An 11,967-nucleotide genomic window follows, 5' to 3' on the forward strand; every position below is an offset into this window, starting at 1 on the left:
CTGTCACCGAGGCTGTGCACCTTGGGTGAGGATGCGTTTGAGCATGCGCCGGCAATAATTAAAGAAATACACGTGTATCTGAAGAATCTACTTAATGCCTGGGAGTTGGCTGGAGGCAAGATGTTGAAACTGATGCAAGACGTAAACACGATGTCGCTGGACAAGTTCCAAGCTGACGTGCTGGCCATGAAGGCACAGTATGAACGATCAGATGCTATCTTGGGTGGAATGGGAGTGAGATGGACGCCATCTTTCCTATCGACATGCTATCCGAAGGCATCTAGGAACCTGATCGCGAGTTTCGTCAAAGACATCAGGAAGTTGTCGATTGGCCTGGTGCTAGCCTTATACGTGACATTTGTTCATGAAAACTTTGTGAAAGGACCGGCAAACCTCTTTACCCAAGCGTTGGCAGATTTGAGATTGGATGGACTCCTGACTCTGATTGCCATGACCTACGGTCGACTGGGCGACTTGCTTGTGCTGTTGCGTTACCCTGAACAACTACAGGGACCCAGTCGTGAGTTCAATGCACAGTTGGAAACCGCCTCGCTCAAGAAGATGAAAGACTGGAGGACTCTCCTGCTACAATACCTCTTGCAACAGAACAGAAGCGTCACAGGAGAAGACAAAGTTGCGACGAACGCAGGCGAATGCAAGCAGTATTGTGGCATGCCCTTACTAACGGACTTAGCTGTCATGATGCGGATTGATCCGTTGGCTCTGGTCCACGGACTGAGGGAATTCGTCACAGTGGTGTATGGACCGGTGATGTCTTTTGCGTTCCCGGATGTGCAAGTTAAATTGTACAGGAATTCAGTGTTGTACGTCAACCTGGTCTCAGTCGTGGATTGTTCCGTGCTGAATTGGGTAGAGCAGAGTGAACTGAGAAAGCTGGCTAGCGACGACAGGCTGTTCGGAAGAATAGCAGAGCCAGGCTGGGTGTTGATGGACTTCAACAACCACTTCAAATGCCGAATGGGCCGTGAGGATCTGTCCCACATCCAGTTTAAACCAAAACTTTGGAATTTGAGACCAGTGGTGAAAGATACAGGAGAGGCTGTGGGAGTACCTCAATTGCCAGGAGCCTACGCTCACGCGAAAGAGAATCAACAAACATGGCTTCCTGGGTCCAGGCCGCTGCCGGACCAATGCCCTCGATATCCACCGATAAGGAGGATGTTGTTGGGAGTCACGTCTCCCATCATTGCCCCTCGCATCGGAGCAGCTCGTGACGCAGAGAAGAGAATGTTGAAGTGGAGTGGAGGGATGGAGCCGCGCTTCATCAGCTGGAACGCTGCCGCCGCGCATACGTTTGACTTCTCATTCCCCGATGCCTGGAGCAGGAAAAAGATCAAGGCACTACCCTCCAGGAGACCAGAGGTCTCGGCTGAAACGTGGAACGAAGTGTATTCTTCCACGGATGACTTATCGAGACTGAAGTGGTCAGGAGAAGTGAAAGTAGTGATGATGGAAGTGGCAAAGGAGAGCAGAGGAGGCTCATATATAACGATAGAAGACCTGGCCCGCATGGCGAGGAGTTGGTAGAATTCCTGGTCGATGATGAATTGTTTTATCACGCAGGAGACATGGCTGTACCGGCTCGGCCGGATTCGGGCATGGACGCACGACAAGGACCCTCGGGACCTAAGCCGAGACCTGACGCGGACGTAGATGAATTGATGGATCAGGACGATAACGATGACGGGACCGGAAGTAAGACGGAGAAACCGGGAGAGACCGATCTAGGAGCGTTGGAAAGGGACTTGCTAGAATACCGGTTCAGTGAAGACGACGATGGGGAAGTCGATGGGAGTTTATTGTTGATGGCACCATCGTCCTTCATGTCTCCTACAAAAGAGGCGTCGGCCGATCTATCTCCGATAGACCCAATAAGCCAGGCTAGAGAGTGCCGAAGCAGAGATCCGCAGAAACTGCTTCATGAATCACCGAGGAGGAGGAAAATCGAAGAGTCGATGAAGATATCGTTCCTCAGTACGTTACCAGAAGAGGAATGGGAAAGATATCAAATGGAGCTGGAAGGCAAGACAGGTGCAATCTGGAGCCGAGTGAACTTCATGGAGAAATCATGGGACGTGATAAGGCGATATGGGACGCAGTCCATAATGAAGGTGGGATTGAACCAACCCATCATGCGTGAGGTCCTGGAGAAAATAGTGAGCTCCATGGAGTCGGATGTTCTGACCGAGTCAGTAACAGAAGACAGTGCCGATGATCAGCATGTTGCAAAGAAATTACCTGTCAGACGAGCCAGGAAAGGGCTGAAGCGACTAAAAGGGAAAACAGGAAGTCGAGCCATGAACCCGAGAGTGGTGAAGTCGAGAGCCAGCGCAGTGGTGACCTCTTTAACGAGCGCAGGTCGTTCAGACGAGAGCGGACAAGGAGATAGCGCAACGCTGACAGGGGGAGAAAAAGAGAATCTGATACCCCCTATGCTCTTGGCAGGTCTGACCGTAACCGCCACAAGATCGAAGAAGACGGCGCGAACCCTGGCAGACACTAAGTTAGAAATGGAAATCATCAGTCAATGTGGATCTGGAGGACTTGAAGATTATAGGCCCTCGCGAATCAACATGGCCAAGTTGAAACTGGAAGGACAACTCGACGTGGTCGAGTACAGTCGAATAACTGTGCCGGAATCGGTCCACATGGGAGATCCGGCAGGGGGTTATGTGGAGATGTTGAAAGCGAGGAACTCCGCGAGAGGGCACCTGATGGCTTGGAGTGAAAAGCGGGCCATGCAAGAATATCTGAAAGGGCTTACGGAGAACTCTAACTTCAATCGAAAAGAGTATGGCACAGTAATGTCATCAGAAGCGAATGAAATTGGATTGGAAAAACTGCTAGAGATTTCTTGGAGGGCGGCCCTCCAGAAATACTTCGATGAGACGATGAATGCACCTGCGACGGTAGCAGCATACCTGGCTCATCCTTGCGTGAGAACTGATCTGCAAGTACGGTTGGCTTGGTGCTTGATGGGCATCAAAAAGGCGGAGTATGAAGCCAGTAATGATTCGAGATCACGAGAACGGGAGCTAGAATTGTTGGAAGCTCTGCGAGCATTGATCTCAAAAGACGACTCAGCGATAGCATGGGCTAAGCGAAAGGATGCTCTTTGCTTTGTCAGGTTCGTGGTGGATCGTATCCCCACTCCTGTGTTGGGAGAATGTATAAAGATCATTCGGCAAAAGGGAGTTGATTGCGAAAAGAACTTCCTTAGGGCACTCCTAGAACTATATCAGGACATGCCACTGACCGTGCCAAGCAAAGAGTCGAATGATATGGAAAGCTATCGCAAGTTGGAAGAGGTGAGAAGATATTCCAACAAAGAATTGAAAGTGAGCCGAGAGTTGATTGAAGCGGTCAGAGGACAAAAAGAGTTTGCAACACTAGGGAAACTGAAGTCGTTCCAATATGTGTCTGGCATACCGGGGATGGCGTATAATCCCTTCGTGAACGAAGAAGCCAGGGAAGCGTACTTCGACTATGAGCAAGTCACAGTGCTCAACTTCTGGGTTGAACGAATTAAGGAAATCGGACTGCTGATGGTGGAACAACCCAAGCTGGGAATTATTTTGGAAGAACGAGTGGTCGAACCCTCGATTCCCGAGCTAAAAGGGCAAGTGAGTTTTGATTGTGGTTCTTGGGACGGTCCCTTGAAAACTAGTCTAGTAGTGATGTGGGAACTCATGAAGCCTTCCTGGTGTCCCCATCCTAACGCAGGCTTAATCTGGGACATGCCCGCGGATATCATGTTAGACCGGGATGATGATGCGAGTTTACATGATCTGGCCATGATACATCACCTGCTGGCCATGAGATTGACGAAGAGGAAGAGCAACCCGTCCACGGAGCTGTCCGAGGAAGGTACACCGAGTAATTGGTTGAAGCAAGGCACATGCTTGGCTCAACACAGTGGGATGGAAGGACATGTTTGTAACCTGGGACACTGCCTGATTACGCTGAGCGAGCAGCATCGACAACTGGCACGATTGTATGGAAGATTGAGCATGTCAGATAAGAGTGCCATGGAGTTGGTCGCGGACTGCCATGGGGTGACGGACGTAATCCTGATCACAGCCTTGGGATTTTGTAGCATGACGAGTTCGATAGAATCGCTCGAGCGCTTGGAGCGTGCCCATGAGCTTGTGACGTCCCTCAGCGTGGAAATATTCCCTGGAGCATTGCAGACAGAGCAGAAGATTGGAGGCTGGCGAGAAGCTCTAGAAAATGAAATGAAACTGAAGGATAGTGAAGCCTATCACAGACCTACTGGTTCAAAATATATGGTGGGTTCAAGCTCCGCGCCATATTGTAATAGCAAGTATCCTACGCACATGGTGGTGATGGATGCGAGGACGCAACAAGTGTTGGTTGACCAACTTTTCTCTGTGCCAAAGTGCGTGAGGTTGGCCAGAATGTCAGAAAGATCATATGACTTGTTGGCAAAGATCTTTCGGGCAGTCCCGAAGAGATCCGAAGGCGAGTTGCTGGACGTTGTGGGTGAATAGTTCATGAGACTGAACGAAGGTAACGTGCGTGAGTTCCAGAAACAGAAAGCGAGTGGAGCGTTACCCACTGAATTCCCCACCATAGAAGAGAAGGACGATTTACATAGAATCCTGATGGAAGTGGAACCGTTGCTGGGAGCCTCAGGGTATCGGACCCGAAGGAACATAGTGAGAACCCATGGGGAGTATCCTTGCCACTGCTTGGCGCAGACGTTGTGGTACCCCAAACGCGGGAATCTGATCCTAGTATGGGACGTGGAGGAGTTGTACTCCACGGGGTTGCCCGATCAGAATCAACAAGTGTCAATCGTGGTGGTTAGCGCCATGCTAGCAGTGAGATGGTTGGAGGCTAACGCGGACACAAGTCAGCAGGAGACGGCCGTGCCGACTCCTGAACAGTTGAGCAACGTAAAAATGAGTCGTGAATTGGATCTTTTCAGAATTACCTGCAAAGTTCTGAGAATACCTAAAGCCATTGAAAGGATATGGTCAAGGCAGAGATTGATGCCTTGGTTCCGTGCAGTGATGACATCATGGATGTATGAACGCGCGAAGCGTCACATGTCAAGGAACACGGAAGCCTATCAATCTTTCCAGCTAGATATAGGACCGGGAGCCTATAAGAGAGCTTTCTTGACGCACAGAAACGCGGTCACCACAGCGGTGAAGCGGGTAGCTGGAGCGCCTTGTGAAGATGAGAAGAAAGAGGTCTTAAGAGCTGACCTAGAACGAAACGTGAGCCTATGTCTTCACAACAGCTTTTGCAGGAACCGGGAGCAGAAGGTGAATGTGGACTTGCTACCTTGTTGCAAACCGAGGCTGTTGGAACAGGCGGGTTGGGGCACGGCCCGCAACTCTCTGGACATGTTAGAGAAAGTTCTGGAAGACAGTGACGCTGAACATCAGGATGGAGAAGTGATGGAATGAAGATGGCCAAAGAAGAGAAGAGAAGGAGAAAAACTTGATTGTCTTTGTGTGTAAAAACTTGAACAAATCAACCAAGTTTTGATTATTGAACTTGTTAAACTTTTTGTTTTGATCTAGTTTGGTCAGACCAAACTTTGAAAATGTTGCAATTGTTAAAATTGTTGAAATTGTTGATTTTAGTTACTACTATCTATGTATGTATATAAGGAACATAGGTGAGTATATTTACCTATTTATTCACGACTGAAGTTTTTAACCTGTGTAAGACACAAATTCACTGTGTGGCGACATGGTAAGTTTGAGTAAACTCGCTCGAGAAGGGTGGGTAGCTCGAGAAGGGTGGGTAAGAGTTTTCCTAGCCACAGAGTTTCTTAGTTTTAATATTGAAAGGACCGCATAAATGACTGATTATACTTGGTGAGTGAAGTTAAGTTAATTTTAACGGGTGCGTGGCCGTGCCACGTCCCACTTTTTAATCAGAGGCGAAAAGAAGTTTTATGGCGAGATGACGTAAGTAGTCAGAAAAGAAATTTTATCTAGGACACTCCTCATGGTGCAAATTTTGTGAAAATGTTGAAAGGCAGTGAGATGTAGTACGATGCCATTTGTGAACACGTAGTGAGTTGAGGTGGAGTAGATAAATTTCATTTTCTTATGCGATTTGTAAGATTGGTTACAGAAAACTGGATAACTACTTGACGATAACCCGGTGTTATGCGATCAATAGGGACATTGATGGAGACTTGTCCGGGGAGTATGTGCCATTCTGCCAGATGACACAGCACAACCTTCCGGCGACATAAAAAAGAGTGACTAAAGGCCTTATGAACAAAAAAGTGTTGCGACGGAGGGTCAGAATGTTCTAGAATTTTGATTTTTAAAATTTCGATTGGAAGAAGAACATTTCTGAGAAATAGAAAAAAGACGGCCATTTTGAATAAAAAAAAGACGAAAATGAGAACCACGATAGAGATTGTGAAGAACAGTCGTGCAAGAAAATTACGAAGCCTCTTATCGTGGCAATAACACACGATAAGAACCTTAGCGACGGATATTTGTGGAGAAGGAGGCTTCAGTGGGGGAAGAAGTATACCACGGAACCCTCCCGGGACACGAAATATAAGAGATAAGAGTGTTATCTCAAGAAAATCACGGGAGCGGAGGCTTGGTCCCCCAGAGACTGTCTATGTTAAGGGACTGTGAAAACGGACTATATAGCTGCTATAATGTCATAGATCTTAATTAACACCGTTATTATTTAATATTTCAGAGCATGAGTAGCTAGAAAAAGGAAAGGGTCAATCCATCTCCAATGGATTTAATGTAGAACTGTCACACAAAAACATGTTAAAATAGGTTGTTCGAGCCGTGTTTTTAATGACAATCACGTAGTCTGAGGATCCGAGACTCAGCTATGTGGTTGTGTTCGCATGTAAACGAAAGCTGATCAAAAGTCGTTTGACTGATGGCCTAAAAATGGTAACTTTTTACTTTGCCCTAGACAGACCAGAAAATCAACTAGCAAGGTCGAGACGGTGAAAAACGAGTAGAATTAAGGTAACTGACGCCTGCCAGTCGTTAATAGGTACTTTTTCTACGCTCCGTCGCTGTGTGATATTTGGGCGAATGTTACAAAAGTAAAAGATTCTACCACTCTTTCGAGCGGCAAATCTCTCATTTCTGGTTGAAGAAGTCTGGTATCCTGTCGAATGCAAGGCTTGCAATTTTGAATTGCTTGTTTGGCCAGCGCGAGGCTTCCTGGTGTCCATACCGTTTGTCGATGGGTATAGCGTGTCATCTGAGGACCGCTATGAAACGATCTTTCATGCACTTCCCTAATGAGCAATTTGTTGATTGGTGATTTCCTGGGAATGAGCACCGGAAATTTTTTGTTGATATCATATGGTGAATTGGCGAGGCGTCCTCCTACACGAATTACGTTGCTCTCATCGTCGAAGAAGGGTGAAAGGCTCAGAAGGTTGCTGTTCCTTGAAGTACTTTTCCTTTTCCTGATAAGTTGAAACTCGGCTAGATGATGCTGCTGAACCAAGCTGTTCAGAGTCGTGCGAGCTTGTCTAACTTCCACGGCTGAAAGATTTTCAGGCTTAGGCAACTGATGCAGTTCCTCTGAATCGTCGTCGCTCCTCTGATTGAACTTCACTAAGTTCCCATTGTCGTGAGTCGTCAGTTTTGTTGTCGTTGTTTTTGCTCCCTGAGTTTCTGCTCGATGGAATTCTTGTCTTCGCGCGATTAGCAATTACTGCGAAACCTGCAGTCCAGCTTCCCCAAGGCAGCTGCTATACAACCCCGTACCTTTACCTCCAATTTCTCGACTTGTACATTTACCAGAATGACAATCAGTGGCGCTAACAAAATACACGCTTGTATCCAAATCATAACCCACACTTGTTCAATCATCTGGTCTTGTCCCGGTACATTTACTAGCATCCAGTAAAAATGTGTTACCACTATTCATACCTTTACCAATACCAATACCAATCCTTGCGCAAATACTTGCCCCTGTACCAATACCTTTCCGGGTTTCCTTTAGTTTTTCCATTGAGTTTTTCCGATTACTCTCAGTACCAAAACCTACCCCTATGCCAAAACCTGTTTTTGAACCATAACCTTCCCGGTCGCCATTGCTTTCTTCTCTCTACATATCTAAACTCCAACACCAACCCAAAAACTAACCGTCTGCAACCTTACTTTTGTACCATTACCAAACCGGGTATCAATATCGTTTTCCATTGAGTTTTTCTGATTATTCTCAGTACCAAAACCTACCCCTGTACCAACACCTGTTTTTGTACCAGAACCTTCCCGAGCATCAGCGCTTTATTCTGTCCGCAAACCTAACCTAGTGCCAATACCATCACGAGTATTAAAACCTCCTGTAGCAGTTGTTGTGTATGCTACGTTTTGTTGCCTTCGCGCCTGGGATGAATTCTGCAGTTTTTGACAAATCTCTTGATGTAGCCTAAGATCCTGACAAATTTCGAAAGCCGTGAACACCTAATCAACAGATCTAAGACTCTGCTCTCTTTTTCAACTGTCACCATTGTAACAGATCCGCTGTCTTCAATTGTTTTGGTTTCTTGTTGTGTCGTCTCCGCTGGGATTGATTCTGCTCTCGGCCAGTTGTCTGATGACTGTGAGCGCCATGGTGGTCCGTTCCACCAAATTTCAAGATATGATATAGCTGATGATGGAATTCCCCGAGAAGCACAATCAGCGGGGTTGTCTTTCGTGGGCACAAATTTTCTTCTCTCGGCTGGTTGAATTTCTTGAAATTTTGCTGCTCGATTAGCCTCGATTAGTCTTCCTTTTGCGAAGAAATTCTTGTAACCACGCAATTATAACTTGAGAGTTGGTATTAGCGAAAAAAGTTAGTAGATAAACCGCTTGTCGCTGATGGCGGCTAGAGTTGCTTCCACTAGTTTCGATCCGAGAAGTGCTGCACAAAGTTTCATGAGTGGAACACAATTGTATTTAATAGGCGCGACTCGTGTTTTCGCGGTCAACAATGTGATGTGTGTGGTATCTTCGCTGGTTTCTTGTCGCATATACACGACAACTGCACATGCTGTAGTTGATGCGTCACAGTAAACATGCAGTTGAAGGTTTTTCGTTGTCTGCGTTAGAAGAACTCGTCGAGACAACTTGATGTCTTCCAATTCCTTAAGCTGCTGTCGAAGGCGTCCACAGTGTTCCTATAATGAGACTGATATCGTTTGACCCCACGAGATTTTTTCCATCCACAAAAGTTGTATGAATGATTTCAGTTGAATAGTCGTAGGCGAAAGCCATCCAAGGGGGTCATTGAGTCTCGTGACTTCTGAGAGTATTTGTCGTTTGGTCACCGGAGTCTGTTCGTTTAGTTTAACTGCAAAACTAAGTTGATCTGGCACTGGGTTCCATTTGATTCCAAGTGTTTTGAAGACATACTCGTCAGTTTTGATGACCAGTTCGTCTGCTGCTTCTCGATAGTGCACTGGGAGTCGTTCTACTTGCTTCGTGTCGTTTGATGTCTATTTGCGTATTTCAAATCCAGCTTTACCAAGTGTATTGATGAAACCGTCCGGTAATTGAATTGCTGATTCACTATCTGAAGTTCCTGATAGGAGTTCGTCTACGAACATGTCGTTGAGTGTTGCTATCCTAAATAAGTCATCGTCACTTTCTTCGGCAAGCACTTGAAGAGGTCTTATCGATTGAAAGGCTAAAAAAGAAATTCCATACCTGACTCTGGTCATTCGTTGTCTGCGTTAGAAGAACTCGTCGAGACAACTTGATGTTTTCCATTTCCTTAAGCTGCTGTCGAAGGCGGTAGCGCCTAACCTCTGTCGAGTTTTGATGTTTCCACAAGATTCGATGATAGTCTCTATCTTCGTTGTCTGCGTCATTCGTTGTCTGCATTAGAAGAACTCGTCGAGACAACTTGATGTTTTCCAATTCCTTAAGCTGCTGTCGAAGGCGGTAGCGCCTAACCTCTGTCGAATTTTGATGTTTCCACAAGATTCGATGATAGTCTCTATCTTCGTTGTCTGCGTCATTCGTTGTCTGCATTAGAAGAACTCGTCGAGACAACTTGATGTCTTCCAATTCCTTAAGCTGCTGTCGAAGGCGGTAGTTCCTAACCTCTGTCGAGTTTTGACGTTTCCACAAGATTCGATGATCTTCTTCTTCCAACTCCACCTGGCATTACATTTTCTCAATGTCGGCTGAAAGTGCTACCTGATGCATTCGAAAGCGAATCAGAATTATGAAGAGGTCTTTCTGAACTGTAGGTCCAAACTCAGTTTGTCATTGAGTGATATTCCAGATGTCTTTGCTGATAAGTAGGAAACAACTCGAAATTTTGTTGTCGTGCTTGAACCCTTGAAAACACAATGGTGTGACATGTAGAAATAGTTTTAGTGCGGTCGCATCAACTCGTTGTCTAGAAATACCTCCATATGGCGAAGGTTAATAATTTCGTTGATGAAGTTTTTGTACTTCTTGTAGAGCTCAGGGTTCCTTTCCAAACGAAAGAGTAAGCTACGTAGTCGTCTACGAGCCTGCTGTAATGAGTCTCCAAGTAGTCCAACTTCTTATTTGAGTGGAAGTGTTACCACAAATTGTCCCACGGCGCGCGTTAAGTTGTTGCTTTGAAGTGTTCATCACATTTAAGCTCCTCTGGTGTCCACAGTTTTCTTTCTGGAGTTTCCTCGATTTCTCAAAAACGTTAAAAATTTGTGTTGCTTTCGTCGCTGACAAGAAACGTCTGTTGTAGTGAAGTAAGTCCGTTAATGCTGTTTTTTCGTCCAATTACAAGCCAGCCAAAAACTGAGTGTTGCCAATAAATTGAACCTGTCAGATCCTTGATTTTATTGTTTCCAATCATCAGATCCTCGTAGTGTGCCGCCCCAAATGATCATGTCAATTTCCTGTGGATCGTTGAATCCGGGATCGGCCAATTGTAATTCCTTCACTGTTGTCCAATTGTCGATGCTTATTTGTGTCGAAGGCAAGTTGTTGGTTAGCTTCTGAAGAATTGATGCTGTTATTGAGATTGGTTCACTGTCTGGTTCAATGAGTAGATGAACTTGTCCCTTTTTGTCGCAAACTTCATTTCCTCCAAATCCGCAAATCCCTGTTGTTTGCTTCTGCCTGCGTATTTGTAAACGTTAAACAGCTGCTTCTGTTATCAGATTTTTCTGTTATGCTGAATCCAGTACTCCTCGAGTATGAAATATTTCTCCATTGATCTCGAGTGAAATGATGGCAGTTTGTAGAAAAACTTCGTCCTGAGATTTTTCAAAAGTTGCTGCTCCGGTAAATTTTTTGTCATCTGTCTTCACTTTTGCTGATGTCTGCTGTGTTGCGGTGTCTGGATTCTTCACAAAATTTTTCTGATCAGTAATTTTTATGGAATGCAGTAGTTTGTCCGCGTCTCCAGTCAGAGAAGGTTTCAAGTGCTGTAGCTTTTGGCTCTTCGTCAGTCTCGTGTTGTCAATCACAGCTCCTTTGAACAAGTCGAAGAACGATTTCCATTACATGTATCTTCCAGAGAAAACAGGCAAATTTAGTTATGGTTAGTTGACATTCACATCTGTTGATCTACCGTCACTTGTAGAAACTCTTGTCGGTGTTTTGAGCCTTTGAAGAAACTGTTGAATTTGATGAACGTACTGTCCATATTTGTCGTCCAGATCTTCAGCTTCTTGGATACCATCGTCCATGCTGCTCATCTGTGATCAGTTCCTGTATCTTCCTATTGGAGTTTGAGAGCTGGTGTAGTTTCTTGCGGATGTTGATTTCCAGTTGCTCAAGTCTTGCTACTCCTGTTTCATCAAGAGTTCCGCGATTTTGAATGATTGTGTTTGCTTTATTGTAGTATCTGGTTACTATGCGTCGATGAGATGCTCTAGAGCGCTTGATTTGCTCCAAATTTTCTGTCATGTCAATGTGGTGTTGGATGTTTCACTCGTGGTTTTGCTATGTCTATTCGTCAATGGGGATTGTT

At 45.7% G+C, this 11,967-nt stretch overlaps 1 protein-coding gene across 1 annotated transcript in view; it reads left to right on the forward strand.

Annotated features, from left to right (window-relative positions):
- The first annotated feature begins 1,589 nt into the window (after positions 1-1,589).
- Positions 1,590-11,967, forward strand: part of LOC134851905 (solute carrier family 22 member 15-like) — a 16,011-nt gene continuing 5,633 nt past the window's right edge. The window contains exon 1 of the mRNA XM_063868179.1: positions 1,590-1,716. Coding sequence (XP_063724249.1) covers positions 1,590-1,716 — 127 coding nt within the window. The remainder of the gene's footprint in view (positions 1,717-11,967) is intronic.

Source organism: Symsagittifera roscoffensis, chromosome 7 (genome assembly GCF_963678635.1).
Source record: "Symsagittifera roscoffensis chromosome 7, txSymRosc1.1, whole genome shotgun sequence".
Lineage (NCBI taxonomy): Eukaryota > Metazoa > Xenacoelomorpha > Acoela > Convolutidae > Symsagittifera > Symsagittifera roscoffensis.